At 37.1% G+C, this 14,562-nt stretch overlaps 3 protein-coding genes across 3 annotated transcripts; 2 read left to right on the forward strand and 1 right to left on the reverse strand.

The window, feature by feature from the left end:
* Window positions 1-604: 604 nt before the first annotated feature.
* ak6 (adenylate kinase 6) lies at window positions 605-2,176 on the reverse strand. The gene is made up of 5 exons (XM_065250347.1): window positions 1,960-2,176; window positions 1,671-1,763; window positions 1,526-1,584; window positions 1,172-1,317; window positions 605-996 (listed from the first exon to the last, which is right to left on the reverse strand). The coding sequence occupies exons 1-5, from the start codon at window positions 1,994-1,996 to the stop codon at window positions 807-809; spliced, it is 525 nt and encodes a 174-aa protein (XP_065106419.1). The 5' UTR covers window positions 1,997-2,176; the 3' UTR covers window positions 605-806.
* A 33-nt stretch (window positions 2,177-2,209) lies between these two features.
* rad17 (RAD17 checkpoint clamp loader component) lies at window positions 2,210-8,356 on the forward strand. Its single transcript, XM_065250346.2, has 17 exons — window positions 2,210-2,334; window positions 2,729-2,809; window positions 2,996-3,250; window positions 3,371-3,448; window positions 3,566-3,728; window positions 3,947-4,083; window positions 4,217-4,269; window positions 4,360-4,482; window positions 4,813-4,882; window positions 4,988-5,099; window positions 5,614-5,805; window positions 5,920-6,005; window positions 6,092-6,238; window positions 6,366-6,512; window positions 6,606-6,726; window positions 6,938-6,995; window positions 7,730-8,356. The coding sequence occupies exons 2-17, from the start codon at window positions 2,765-2,767 to the stop codon at window positions 7,962-7,964; spliced, it is 2,022 nt and encodes a 673-aa protein (XP_065106418.1). The 5' UTR covers window positions 2,210-2,334; window positions 2,729-2,764; the 3' UTR covers window positions 7,965-8,356.
* Window positions 8,357-8,992: 636 nt separating this feature from the next.
* On the forward strand, window positions 8,993-14,395 carry ccdc125 (coiled-coil domain containing 125). The gene is made up of 12 exons (XM_065250348.2): window positions 8,993-9,068; window positions 9,228-9,534; window positions 10,190-10,248; window positions 10,373-10,459; window positions 10,536-10,613; window positions 10,696-10,781; window positions 10,866-10,948; window positions 11,037-11,146; window positions 11,238-11,345; window positions 11,644-11,797; window positions 13,690-13,802; window positions 13,887-14,395. Exons 2-12 carry the CDS (start codon window positions 9,237-9,239, stop codon window positions 14,202-14,204), a joined length of 1,494 nt encoding a protein of 497 aa, XP_065106420.1. The 5' UTR covers window positions 8,993-9,068; window positions 9,228-9,236; the 3' UTR covers window positions 14,205-14,395.
* Window positions 14,396-14,562: the final 167 nt, after the last annotated feature.

Here is a 14,562-nt window from a genome sequence, read left to right on the forward strand (position 1 = left end):
AAACAACTTTCAGATGGAGCAGTACCATAGTAAATATGCCTAATTTTTTAATGAGGAAAAATTACACATAGGGGCGGTTTCCCGGACAGGGATTAGACTAGTCCTAGACTTAAACACTTTTAAGAGCTCTCCAAGTTGAAAACAACTTGCACTTACATATCTTAAAATACATCAGTGCCCTTTGGTTTACCTCAAAATGCACACAGGCAATGTTTTAAGTAAGGCATGTTTGTTTAAACTAGTTATATTTCCTAATTAAACTAAGGGCTAGTCCTGGATTAAGCTAATCCTGGTCCGGGAAACCGCCCCATAAGAGCCTTTTAAGTTTTATAAATATTGCCCAAACTAATGTTCTGTTAAAATGTACTATTTTGTACTTAAATCTCATGTATGACAGTATTTTGAGAAATGTGTAATTTGACATGATTTTTATATATTAAGGTTTGGTCCTACCAGTTACTAATAGTTGTAAAATGTTGCCACCCATCTGAGCTATTTGATTGGTTCAACAACTGAACAGTATGAAAGAATTTAAAGTGCATCAATACAAACAGTTATACTGTAAACCATAAATTAGATTTGAGGAAACTCAAAAAATAAGATATTTTCATTAGTATAAAAATATTTATTTCATCCATTATGGAATTGAGTTTAATTTTAACTTAACAGCCTCAAATACTATCAGTAACTTAACAGAAGCATACAGTCTGAGGCCAATACAACTGTTAAACCTATCTGGAAATGTAGTATATTCAACGTTGTACTTGGAGATAACCTTGTGTGATTAAGTTTCATATAATGTCCTGTCAATTGTTGTCTTTCATCCACTGTTCAATCCACTGAATAATTTGTTCCAGATTCGTCTCGAGGTCTTCAGGTGTGTTACTGGGGAGCTGATGGACTATCTCCTCTTTGTAGGCTTCCAGTGCTTCCTCGTAGATTGTTTGGAAAATTTCACACTGCACATTGTCCTGGAGCTTTTTTCCTGCGTATCCTCTGAATATGAAAGATATTAGGTTAAATGACTGCAGCAGTGTACATGGGATGTAAATGATCTTAGAACTGTACATTAGGCCAATGCACGTGGAATCTTTAAGCTTAGTTAACTTTTGAAAAATAATTATGCTATTTGTGAAATGAACAATTTTGTTGTGACGTTTTGAACACAAACCTGCTTTCAAGGCGATTATAGAGATTGGTGTTGTCTGTGCGGAGGACAAAAACAATCTGAAACCAACGTTCAGGAAAGAAATCACAGCCATGGTAATCAATGATGACGCCTCCATCACCTAGTTTGTCCTCCAGCTCATCCACAACCTAAACCATTAAAAGAGTATTTTCCAAATATCTTTCACAATGTGCAGGCTAATGTATACACTGCATGAAACTTCAATAAATAATATTTATAATTATTCAATATTTATTATCAAGTGCACTTAGTCTGTTCTTTATATTTATAGAAACTTTGTGAATATTCAGAAATATATTAATATTAAGAAAAAATGAACCAAAATTTGGGACATACCCTGTCCTCATCCAGTATTGGGCAATGATATTCTTCATCAAATCCATCAAACAACTGAGCTGAAAAATTATTTTTAAAATTAGCCACAGAACAAATATGAACAAATACAAAACATTATTCAAAAAAGTAAATAAACTTAACTTACCCTCCTGTGCTAAATCTCCAACGTTGATATAGGTTAATCCTGTTCTCTGAGCTAGCTCTTTTCCTAATGTGGTTTTTCCAACTCCAGGGGTTCCTGTCAATGTATGTGGGAGCACCCAGTTCAATTATTAGCATTTATGAAAAACATCATTATCATATTGCGCAAAAAATGAGAACCATAGATAAAATACACAACACGTTTAAGCCGCGCGGTTCTTTGTACAAAAACACACTGCTGTGTTCCTCCAAGAAAACATGACTACATGACATGACATGACATGACATGGTACCTGTGAGAAGAATGTTTGGTCTCTTCATGATTTTCATTGCAATAAGGTATCACGCGTGAAAATAACTCGTTTACTTCGATTACGGTAACAGTATACACAACCACAATGCCAGTTAGCAAAAATAAATATGAATCTGCATCTATTTAAATCTGTTGGTCATAACATCTCATGAAGAGGATCACAAAACGGTAGAGTTCAACATTAAAACGTGCTCACTACGCAGAGTGATATTGATGACATCATCGGCGTGCGCCTGTCTGAGAAGGGGCGGGATCAACTAATCTTTAAAGGGATAGCTAACGTATTTATTTTTTGTAACGTGAAACAACAAATACTCAATATTATTCCTTTCAGAAGTCTGTATGAATGACCCCGGTAAGTTTTGCTGTACCTATTGTCTAAACAATGTTATACACAGAGTTGCGTCGTTTTGGCCAGATAACTTGCCTATGAATGCTAGCATTCGTGTCAAGCTAACTAACGGTCAGAAGTGAACTTTCGGAATTCTGACAGTTTCACTTGGCCAGAATGCACGACTTTTTCTCAATCCTGATTTTAAATTGATTTTCGACTGGTTTCATCCTGTTGTTTAGTTAGGAAGTAATTTAAGTCTCTATCGTTCTGTCTTTTCTCATTACTCAACTTGTGATTATACATAAATGCTATACATCTATTTATACCATCATTTTTACTGCAGTTCTGTTTTCATGAGAATGTGAAGGACAACCCCATCATTGCTTTTTTAATACTTGGTTTCTAATTCCCACAGTTTTACATAGGATAACTGAATGGGACATCAAAGTTGATGATGTCAAAGCTGTCTCTGGGAGGAAAACAGTCCTCTGGAAAAGTATGTAGTCTCTATAAACTTACCCGCTTGTTCTGAATGTTGTGATTGACTGGTTTAAAAGTGCTTTAAACATGTAAGTTGCATCCATAGCTTTTAACTGGACTCAGTGTGGGTGGATGAAGCTGCCCTGAACCTGCAAGTCTACTTTTGTCTACAATATTTTGTTTGCTTTTATTTTATGTTAAGATCAACAGCTGGGTGGAACCATCTTTTGGTGAAGTTTTAAGAGGTGTTGGAGCAAATAAGACCCTGAGAAAAGGAACACATTCTGGTGAAAGCAAGACTACGAGGTGGCCAACCACTGGAGACCAAACTGTAATAAAATCTAGAAAAAGAAAAGGAGATCTTCCTGTGTCCGACAACCAGATCAGTGCTCCAAGTCAAGCATATAAACCAGATCAGGATGAGCCTTGGGTGGATATTCATGCCCCCCAATCACAAGTAAGGGAATCATGTTGATTCGGGGTGCTATGTGCATAAAACTACCTATTTGTTTTCAGTAAATCATACTCCTACTAAGAATTTAATGTCAAGCTGTTGCCCCCCCTCCCTCTCTCATAGGCTGAATTGGCAGTCCACAAAAAGAAAGTTGAAGAAGTTGAAAGTTGGCTAAGAGTTCATTTGGACAAAACAAACAAGGTTGTACAAGTATATTATGATATACATATGACAATACATTACATTTAACATTTGATGATTTTATGTGAAATAACTGTTTTTGCAACGTTTGTAATTATTTGCAATGTGTATCCACAGGGTGGCGCTATCTTGTTGCTCACTGGCCCCTCTGGTTGTGGGAAGACTGCCACTGTTAGAGTTCTTGCAAAGGATTTGGGTTTTCAGATCCAGGAGTGGTCCAATCCCAGCACCACTTCACAATACACAACAGAGGATATGTTTACACAAAGCTTTGATCCAGGTCAGGACAGAATGTCTGAATGACTCAGGAAAACAAACTTGCAGTTTATGTACAGTAATATGACACTGCTCATATGTGTGTTGTGACTGGGAATAATACAGTTCCCTTATTTGTACTAGAATATTTTATAAATGTAGTTATATCTCCTTTTTTATGTGCTCTTCAAAATTGTTTTGATCAGCTTAGTTGTTCAGTTGACCTTTTTATTCCTACAACAGATTCAAGGTTTAATCGTTTCCATGGCAGCTCGCAAACCGGGTTATTTCAGGAGTTTCTGCTAAGAGCCAACAGATACAACCGTCTACAGATGAGTGGAGAGAAAAAGGCTGAAGACAAAAAAATTATTTTTGTAGAGGTGCTATACAAAACTATACTTTTACTTTGACAGACAAAAAGAAAGAAAAGTAAAAAATTGAGCATAAATGTTATAACAAGCACATAAGCTTAAAGAAAATCACACTTTCTTTTTTTATTCTTGCTGATCTCAGGAATTTCCAAACCAGTTTTATAGGCAACCAGGGTGCTTGCATGATATTCTCAGGTAAGTGTTAATACTATACCGTAAAGTATTGTTAATGGTGAGTTATCACGACTTGGTTTAACATGCAATTTTCTTTTCTTGCTCATTTAGGCAATTTAGGAAGACTGGTCGGTGCCCACTGGTAATGATCGTGTCTGATAGCCTCAGTGGGGACAAGAACTCAAGACGTCTTTTTAAGGATGTTTTGCATGAACTTGAAATTCAAAACATAAGGTAATTTCTTAACCAATCTGAATCTAGCTCGCCTAGTGCAAATATTTATTAACACAGTCAAAGCTAGCATAATTTGTGACTCTGTCTGTAAAATCCAGGCTAAAGTCTTATAATCTAAAGTTTGATTTCAATCATTGATTTCACTTTAATTTCAATCTTTGATGTGGCATTATTCAGTCAACATAAAAGATATCAAGATTATTTTTTTACATTATGTAGAGTGATTTTATATAGAAAATGGTGAGTCATTAAAAATGACTTAAGCTGGGTTTTCACACGCATGGTCACGTTTAGTCAAAACAGTAAAGACTTTCCGTTTCTCTGTTTCAGTTTTAACCCTGTGGCCCCCACAAGCATGGTGAAGGTTCTAAGCCGCATTGTGACCGTTGAGGCAGGAAAGGTAAATATGGTTTCTGTTTTACACCAGTTAGGCAGTTTATGTCTCTGAGATGCCATGTATTTTTCTTAGCACACGTTTATGTCCAAATTTAAATTGTATTTGCAGAGTTCAGGCAGGATCTCTATTCCTGATAAAGCTGCTTTAGAAGTTCTCAGCTGTGGAAGCTCAGGAGATATTCGTAGTGCCATCAACAGTTTGCAGTTCTCCTCATTTACTGGTAAAAATTGACAATCCTTAATATAAATGTTACCTTATTAAAGGGGACATATCATGAAAATCAGACTTTTTCCATATTTAAGTGCTATAATTGGGTCCCCAGTGCTTCTATCAATCTAGAAAAGTTAGTTTTGGTAAACCATTCTCTGCAAGCATGTGAAAAAAATAGGTAATTGAAATTCGGCTCCCCTTGTGATGTCAGAAGGGGACAATACCTTAATTTGCACTATCCAACCACGGCACTGCCATTTAGTGCAGAGATGAACTCATTTGCATTTATAAGGACACACCCAAAAATGGCACATTTAGCTCACACCTACAATTTTAATAAATATATATTTATTTATTTATTAAAATTTCCATTTACTTGTTTTTTCCCAGTATTACAATTAGGAAAATGGAAATGGAATTGTAATCTAGATTGTTGTTTCTAGGATGAATAATGGTCATTTATTTATTAATTAAATTACTTTTAGTTAAGAATATGTGTATAATGCATGCTTTTCAATTCTCAGACAGTTCCCTGGAGAAAAGCCTCTGGGCTTCCAAAAAGGTCAAGTCTACTTCAGCAAAAAGTGCAGTAAGGGCAAAGGGGAGAAACAAGTCTTCCAAATCTACAGACGTGCAAGCTGAAAGCCCAGTTATTGGTGGGAAAGATGCTTCACTGTTCCTCTTCAGAGCTTTAGGGAAAATCCTCTACTGCAAACGTTAGTCCTATTCACATATTGCACATGTGAAGTCCTTATGATATACTTTTCAGATACTTTAATATAATGTAAAATAAACTGCTTGTTAATAATGGACATTTCTGTCCTTTTCAGGGGAACAGTATGAAGGCTCCCAGGTACCCAAGCTGCCTCCACATCTAACAGAGCATCAGAGGGACAAACTGCTTGTTGATCCAGAAGTATGTTAGGCTTACAGGTTACTCAACTTTTATGTTACTCAAACAAAATTCATTTAATAATGTACTAATAATCATGTGTTTCCCAGCTTGTTATAGAGCGTTCTCATATGTCTGGGGAGTTCTTCAACCTTTACCTGCATCAGAACTATCCTGACTTCTTCTCAGATGTGGAAGATATAGCACGAGCCAGCGAGTACCTCTCTGATGCTGACTTCCTGACAGCAGAATGGAGTGTAAGTGCTGTTGGATGTCCATAACCTCACACACAGGGAAAATAATGTAACATTTAATCCTTGAACGCTATTACCGTTTAGTATCTTGGCAACAACTTTTGTTTTGTTGTCATGGTGCTTTTTACAGTCAAGGTCTACCATGTTGGAGTACGGATCATCGGTGGCCACTAGAGGGCTTATGCACTCAAACTCTTCTCGAGCACAAGCCAGCAGCCAATTTACTGTCGGATTCAAGCCTCTTCATAAACCTCATTGGCTACACATAAACAAGACGGTACTTCTTTTACTGAGTATTTAGCATTATTTACTCTCTTGAATAGTTGTTACATTTATTATCTGAACTATTAACTGTTTATTTTTGTGATAGTATCGAGAAAATTACCAGACAGCACAATCACTCTTCGTAAATTTCTGCCTTACCCCTGTGAGCCTCCTGTCAGATATGGTGCCTTACCTTGCCAAGCTCACCAACCCAATGAGGAATCAAGGTGAAAAAAAAAACTTCAGCAATGTACAAAATTACATGCATTCAATGAAAACAAGTATTTACACTCCATACCATCAGCTAATTTTATATTATAGACTTGCATGCAAAGATTTAAATGCAATTTTCTTCTTTCTTAATAAAAAAATATATTTTTTTTACTTAAATTCAGCTTTTTTAAGTGAACTAAATACGTTATTTTTTTTTTTTTTTAGCTCAGATAGCATTCATCCAGAACGTTGGTCATCTTTCTCAAAGAAGAGCTCCTGGCAGGTAAAATAAGCATCACAAATGTTTAGACCATTGTAGCTAAACTTTCTTAAAATCTTGCACTAACGGTACATTCACACGGGGCGGAAGCGTTAGCAATTCTCATTTACTTTTAATGGGTGACGTCATGTGTTGCCGAACTGAATTGTGGAGCCATCAACGTCGCGTCACTGCCGCTGCTGAATTTCTCAACTTTTCAAGCATCAACGCGTGCATCAACCAATCAGATCGCCTTATGCAAATACCTAGTATGAGCCAGCCAATTACGTTTGAGTAATTGTACTTTAAGTACTGTTAAAGTTGCATTGTGTAACTTTTTAGAGGATATCTCGACAGAAATGCAAAATAATACACATAACTATATTATCAGTGGTGCAAAAAGACTTTACAAAATAAACTGTATTGTTTTTATAACCTTAGAATGTTTTTATCTACATACACCGTGGGTTCCATTACATGGAAGTTGTCATTTTGTGCCGCCATGTTTCTACAGTAGCCCTAAACAGACAAACTGCTCTATAGGGAGTGCATTTTGTCACAGCGTTGTCTCAGACGATGACATGTTTGTCCTGTGGCGGCTACTGTAGTAGCTTCACTATGCGTTTCAAAATGAGGGGTGAGCTGTGAACTGAGCTGTTATTTTGATCCACAGTCTTACCACTATAAAACGCTAAAATCTACACACTAGTCCTTTTTAATGCAAAACAGTTTCACATTTCAAATATCTTAATGCACAGGCTAAGACTTGAAGCACTTGGTGACAAAGACCCTGGCGTTTTGGATACTGACAGCGAAAATGAAGATTCCCCTGGAGTTCAGTCGCTCGATCCTGGTACCACATCAGGGACTGTCACAACTGAATCTAACCTGCCAAATAGCCAAGAACTATCTGCCAGCCAACCCCAGCCAACAAGCACTGAAGCCCTTCTGGATGAGGAAGACCTCTTGATTGAGGAATATGACAGTGATTAGCTAATCACAAGTCATAATTTAAACAGACTTATTTAATATAACTTACTGCCTTCATGCAATTTCTGTACCTCTAGGTCACAATGTTTTCTTTAGTATGTTTTGTTTTATTATGGTAATTATTTGTAGGTGTTGATATTTATGTGCTTCAACACATTGTGGCACTGTAGAGAATTGTTTATATGTTCATACTTGTGTTGAAATGTACATTGTCTGTTTCAGCAGTTTGTTCTAGAGTATTAGTGAAACTCTTTGTAAAAAACAAACAAACATAACTTACAGCCATAATTAAAGCTTTATGTTATCGTAGTATAACATAAAACAAACTGGGACTGAATGTAGGTAATCTGCACTTGAGTCAAGTTGAGGCAATAAACCATTTTGTGCAAATTTGATGACCATGTTGTTGTTTATATATTGAGGAAATGTGTTGCTGTAGCTTTAATGAAAAAGCATTGTGTTAGCTGTGCAAGATCACGTATTCTTATCAAATCTGTAGCAGGAAAACTAAGGGGCAGTTTCCCAGACAGGACTTATTTATGACCTAAAGAAACAACCCTTTATATTGTCTACAGATGATTTTGAGTTTCTATTCGTTTTTTGATGTTGAAGAACATATGAAGAGTTTCGTTGCAAAACGAGATAACTCCGGTTTTTTTCTTCAGAAATCTCGTTTTTTTGGTTGGGCATTCCAATTAATATAAATTCAACTGCAGTGGGTTTGTTTTGATTTAAACCTTCATAACTTAAAAAAAATACAGCTTAGTAGCACCATAAAACAAAATAATAACATAATAATAAACATGTTTTGACAAAAATTGTAAAAATGGAGTTATCTCTCCATATTTAGCCGAATGATGTCAAAGTACCGCGAGAACGATTAGAGAAATCTAATTTCGTCTCGCCCTCGCGGTACTTTGACGTCATCCGACTGTCGGTTCTTGAGGCGCCGCATGAAGTCGAACAAGCCTCTCATTAGATGTAGCACCTGTTCATCTTGGACACGCCCCTTTACGGCGTTAAAGGGCGTGTCTAAGTGCGGCGAAAAGACAGTTCTTGCTCTGGAGGAATATTGTACATGTACTCGACAACAGTTTTCCAACAAAGGTTTGTAATCGTTATGTTTTCTTTTCAGCCTTCTTAGTTTTGACTACCAGGCGATGTGTTTAAATAAATATATACTGTAAATAGCAACGAGCTTAATTTTCCTTAATGTTCTTTGAAGTTTTCAGAATTAATGCTCTTTATATTTTATTTTTTTAATAGTATGCTGTAATGCAGGACAGCAGAGAGCAATGTGACGATTCATCTCAATGCGCCACAGAAGATGACATGACAGAGGGGGACCTGGGGGATGGCATGGGGGCCAGATCCATAGGACAACATGACACAAGCCGTGTCTCACTGATGAAGGGGAAATTTTGGGACTTACTGTCCCAGTCACGTCAATTCAAAAGAGGCAGCGAGGGAAACAATGAGCCCTTCTCTTGGATATCATGCAGAGCCATGTATGCAGTCTTTAGGGAAGAACTAGAAGCTGAACGAGTTGTGAGGTGTCAAAAAAGAGAGTCTGGTTAGTCTTATAATTTATTTATTTAGACTTCTCAAGCCTATTTGTTCTTGTCATGGACATGCTATGTCAGACTCAAAACCAAAATCAAACCCATTACCTTTACACTGCAAACGCAATGCTCTACCAATTGTTACAAAAAGTTACAAAAAGGATAATTTCCTGGTAATGTCCTACTCCAAGCATGACAGTTAGCATGTTCTGTTGGTTTATGGTGTGTTTAGTGAAGCAAACACCTGCTGCTGTAAAGTTCTTAACCCATTCTTATCAGGGAGGGGACTGTGTGAACTCCCATTGAGTAATTCTGCACCTAAACAAATATTCAACAGTTGTCATTTGAGAACCACACTAATACCAGGATATAAAGAGTTGGCAGTACTTGAGTTGGAAGTACTTGGCTCAAATGTCGAAAAATATTGTGTATTCTTTCCTTAAAGGGATAGTTCACCCAAAAATGAAAATTCTGAAGGAAAACAAATATTATGGAAGTCAATGGTTACAATCAGCTGTGTGCTTACCATCATTTATCAAAATATCTTCTTTTGTGTTTATCAAAAAAAAAAAAAAGGTATAAAACAACATAAGGATGAGACAATTATGACAGAATTTTTATTTTTGTGTGAACTATCCCTTTAAATGTAATTGCATTGTCTTGTAGAAAGTTCTTCTGAGGACACAAGTGAGGAACTGCAAAGAAGACTACAGGAGGTCACAGAGGTAAAACATTTATATTCATTATCTGACAATTTTAATACAAAACTTTTTTGATTTCTGAGCCAAGAACATAACAATGTTTATCTACGCACATCTCAGATGTATGTAAATATTTGCTTTACATCAGGAAGTGGAGCTTTTACGCACCGAATTAGAAGTCACCCATCGCCACCTGGAGGGGAAACATGAGGCTCTAAGGATCTTGCAAGGACAGGTGATATAAAGTGTTTTACGATGACAATTATGTTAAGACGAATTTAATTTGTGATGTACTGTATATTTCACTATAGGCAATCTTGGACAAAGCAACTTGTCATACTAAAACCTTGCTTCAGAAGAGTGAGCAGAGGACCAAAGCCCTAGAAAAGGTGGCATAAATAAATCAATTTAAAACATCTCTCCATTTTTAACTACTCGTCATCTCATTGCTAGGAAATTGTTGTCCCACAGGAAGTGAATGCTTTGCAGTGGGAAATAACCTTTAACCAGGTGCAGTTCAAAAATGTGGAAAACTCGTGGAGTTTAAAGTATGAAAGGTAGACCCAGACCGCATGCAAAAAATTTGAGTTTTATTTATGCCTGTCCAATGGTGTCATCCGTCCATGCCAATTCCACTATAGGGTGTTAACAGAAAATGAAGCACTGAAGAAAGAACTAAATGAAAGGATGACAGCGAATCGGGAGTTGACATTAGAAAACGCATGTAGGTCAGAGCATATTTTATAATTTTTTTAACATGACCCAATCTCTGGTTTGTTTGCATTGCATATTTTGTGTGTTTCGCATCTTAGCTCTGAGCCAAAAATGCGTGGAGCTCCTCTCAATGCTTAGCGTTAAGGAAAGAGAAGACTTCCAGAGTTCCCAGCCATCATGCAGCTTGGGAACAGACGGTTCATTGGAGGTAATGTTGGTGGATAAATATGATATTAGTTGCACCTCTGCACAGGGTCAAATTTACATTTCTTAAAAAGCTCTCTCCTTCTGTCCAAAAGTTGGCAGTGTATGGGGCGTGCCAGTGTTCCTTTAATGGGTGTGAACCGTGCTCTTGTGCAAGAACAGCTGCTGCCAGTCGCAAACAAGTGCTGCACCTCAAGCAAGAGGTACTTGTGTATTTGTCAGAGCTTCTGTTTAATTACATTATACATATATCCTCCTACAGTTTTCATCAAATACATAAGTTGTTCTTGTATAGCCTAGTTGTAGCGCATTACATTAGAAGCCCAAAAGTTAATACGTTTAAACCCAGAGAACATATATACTGATGAAAAATGTACAGTATACCTTGTAATGCACTGTAAATCGCTCCAGCCACAAGCGTTCGCCAAATGCATGTAAATTAGTGGGGCACTTGATTAAAGTAATGTTTGTAAAACAAAACGTTTTTATTTTTGGGTTTAGCTGGAGCAGCAGCAGAAGAGAAAGGAAGAGGCTTATGTAATGATGGATGCTTTCCGGATCGCCTTTGAGCAGCAGCTAAGGAGAGTCGGTGAGAACATGCTTTGTCAGGCTGAGACCAGCAAAAAGCAGACGCATAACCAAAGACATGAGGGAGGTAAAGTGCTGCTCTACTGTAGGCCTGCAATTTACACTCATAAAAATAAAGGCACTACAAAGGCTTTTTAAAGCGTACTCCAGCCAAATATCAAAATCACCCCATGATTTACTCACCCTCAAGCAATCTGAGATACATATGTCCATCATATTTCAGACGAACACATTTGGGATTATTTTAGTAAATGGCCTTGCTTTTCCAAGCTTATAATGGTAAAAACAGGGATCAGGGAACATCTACCGACTTTGAAGGCCAAAAAATCCTTCACAGAAGTAATCCACACAGCTCCAAGTGGTTAATAAAGGTCTTTTGTTGGTCATTAATGCGATTTTTGTAAGAAAAATATCTATATTTTAAACTTTATAAACTATGATAAATAGCTTCCTGTAACAACGCCATCTTGGACTCGCAATTCACGAGAGTCACAGTGCAACCATATCATCCAACGTTCACTATGCTAAAACTCTGATGTGAGTCCAACATGACGTCATTAGCGAAAGGTAGTTTTTTACAATTTATAAAGTTTGAAATATGGATATTTTTCTTACATAATCACATCGATTATCTGCAGAAGACTTCATTAAAGTGATAGTTCACCCAAAAATAATGTCATTAATGACTCACTCTCATGTTGTTCCAAACTCGTAAGATCTCCGTTCATCTTTGAAACACAGTTTAAAATGTTTTAGATTTAGTTTAAGAGCTTTCTGACCCTCCATTGAAAATCTAGTAACGGTATACTGTCCATGTCCAGAAAGGTAATAAAAACATGCGCGAGACTAAAGTCATGTGACTGCAATGACGCGGATGAAAAAAAAGCCGTACAAAAAAGCTTTTTTTTGTGTGCGCTCAGGCTTTGTTAACAGTCAGAAACTTACGCTGTACGTTTGAAAAAAAAAATCATATCGCCTTATGCAAATAACCTAGGCAGAGCCAGCCAATTACGTTTATGGAAGACCGGAGCTTGTGTTGCGGCCACAGTGATTGGCTGTTGGCCACGCTTCAGACAAGCCTTCCGTTAAGCGTAAACGCTTACGCCCCGTGTGAATGTACCGTAACACGTCATCTGCGTCACTGCAGTCACGTGACTTTAGTATCGCGCATGCGCTTCACAACAGACGCGGAAAAGAGGACAATGCTGAATAAAGTCGTAATTTTTGTTATTTTTGGACCAAAATGTATTTTTGATGCTGCAACACATTCTAACTGACCGCTGGTACCTTTCTGGTCATGGACAGTATACCGTACGTAGATTTTCAATGGAGGGTCAAAAGGTCTCGGACTAAATATAAATCATCTTAAACTGTGTTTCGAAGATGAGCGGAGGTCTTACGAGTTTGGAACGACATGAGGGTGAGTCATTAATGACATTATTTTCATTTTTGGGTGAACTATCCCTTTAACCCCTTGCAGCCGTGTGTATTACATTTGTTTAAATTGCAACCAACGGATCAGTCCACAGCTCACCTATTCTTGTCGAAATGCATAATGAAGCTACAGTAGCTGCCACAGAACAGTCATGTCATTAACTGGGACAACGTAATGACAAAACGCACTCTTTATAGAACAGTTTGTCCGTTTAGGGCTATAGAAACATGGCGGCACAAAATCGCGACTTCCATGTAAGGGGACCCGCAGTATATGTACTGTAGATAAAATGGCTCATTCTAAGGTAATAAAAACAATACGGTTCATAATTTAAGGTCTTAATACACCACTGATAATATAGTTATGTTTATTATATTGCTTTTTTGTAAAAAGAGATCCTTCAAATAGTTACACAATGCACCTTTAACCTACTCTATAGAATGTTGTTGCAGATAGGAATGAACTGAAGTATTATTACAACACCACTTTCTTTAATTACAGTAATTCAATATTTTATTTTAAAGGGAGGAAAGGATCACTCACTGTAGCCGAAAGGCTGAAAAGGTTTTTGCCTGCTGTTATGGAAGGCAAGATGCCAACTGACTCCAATGAAACACTACATGTGCTGCTTGATCTGGTGAGTGTACTCTACTCTTCTTGGTCCTGTCCTTCCTCTCACAAATTTGAGTTTACCAACTTTTTTTCTTGTCTTATTTTTCAGTTAAGTGATAAAGAAGAGGCCTTGGCACATCAGAGGAAGGTAAGCTACATGCTGGCACGAAACACTGAAGACATGGAAAAACGTCTAAGGATGCAACTAGAAGAGCTGGAAATCTCACACAGAGGCACCAGCGCAAAAACAGAGGCATTGGAAGAGAACGAATGGAGCAGAAATAAAGACTCTCCGTCTCCGGACAGCCGTGAATCACAAGATTTGTCTTTCACCGATGACCTTGCAGCTGATGGTGTCCTAAGCTCGAAACCGAACGATCCATCTGCCGAAATGAGAGATGCTAAGCTTGACAATAAAGATTTATAAAAAAAAATGAGACCACTGTTCAGGCATTTTGCCAGGATTATCTTTGAATGAAGTGCCATAGTATGGTATAACCTGGAATACCATAGGTGTGAGTGAAGTTTTATAATGTTTCATAACTGTTCTGCAACAAACTGCCAATAATTAATTCTTGTGTGGATATAAAGAAATGATAATAAATAATAAAATGAAAACAGTTGCGTATGTAATTTGGTATTAGTTTTGTCTCAAGACAAACCATTTGAGTTGGATATACTCTTTAGAAATTGTTTTTAATGTAAAACATACAGTTTTTATTACTACCAGCAAGCACAAAACAATTTTCTGTTGCTCTAATATTACAATTTGGTTATTTTTGGGA

Source organism: Paramisgurnus dabryanus, chromosome 5, assembly GCF_030506205.2.
Source record: "Paramisgurnus dabryanus chromosome 5, PD_genome_1.1, whole genome shotgun sequence".
NCBI lineage: Eukaryota > Metazoa > Chordata > Actinopteri > Cypriniformes > Cobitidae > Paramisgurnus > Paramisgurnus dabryanus.

Bases quoted from the DNA above. Each gene is read 5' to 3' on its own strand.
- ak6 (XM_065250347.1), bottom strand. From the start codon at position 1,996: ATGAAAATCATGAAGAGACCAAACATTCTTCTCACAG. The intron at 1,764-1,959 runs GTACCATGTCAT...ATACATTGACAG, and splicing joins ACCAAACATTCTTCTCACAG to GAACCCCTGGAGTTGGAAAA. The intron at 1,585-1,670 runs GTAAGTTAAGTT...ATAATTTTTCAG, and splicing joins TGGAGATTTAGCACAGGAGG to CTCAGTTGTTTGATGGATTT.
- rad17 (XM_065250346.2), top strand. From the start codon at position 2,765: ATGATGTCAAAGCTGTCTCTGGGAGGAAAACAGTCCTCTGGAAAA. The intron at 4,270-4,359 runs GTAAGTGTTAAT...TTGCTCATTTAG, and splicing joins TGCTTGCATGATATTCTCAG to GCAATTTAGGAAGACTGGTC. The intron at 6,996-7,729 runs GTAAAATAAGCA...CTTAATGCACAG, and splicing joins CAAAGAAGAGCTCCTGGCAG to GCTAAGACTTGAAGCACTTG.
- ccdc125 (XM_065250348.2), top strand. From the start codon at position 9,237: ATGCAGGACAGCAGAGAGCAATGTGACGATTCATCTCAATGCGCCACA. The intron at 10,782-10,865 runs GTAGACCCAGAC...ATTCCACTATAG, and splicing joins TGGAGTTTAAAGTATGAAAG to GGTGTTAACAGAAAATGAAG. The intron at 13,803-13,886 runs GTGAGTGTACTC...CTTATTTTTCAG, and splicing joins TACATGTGCTGCTTGATCTG to TTAAGTGATAAAGAAGAGGC.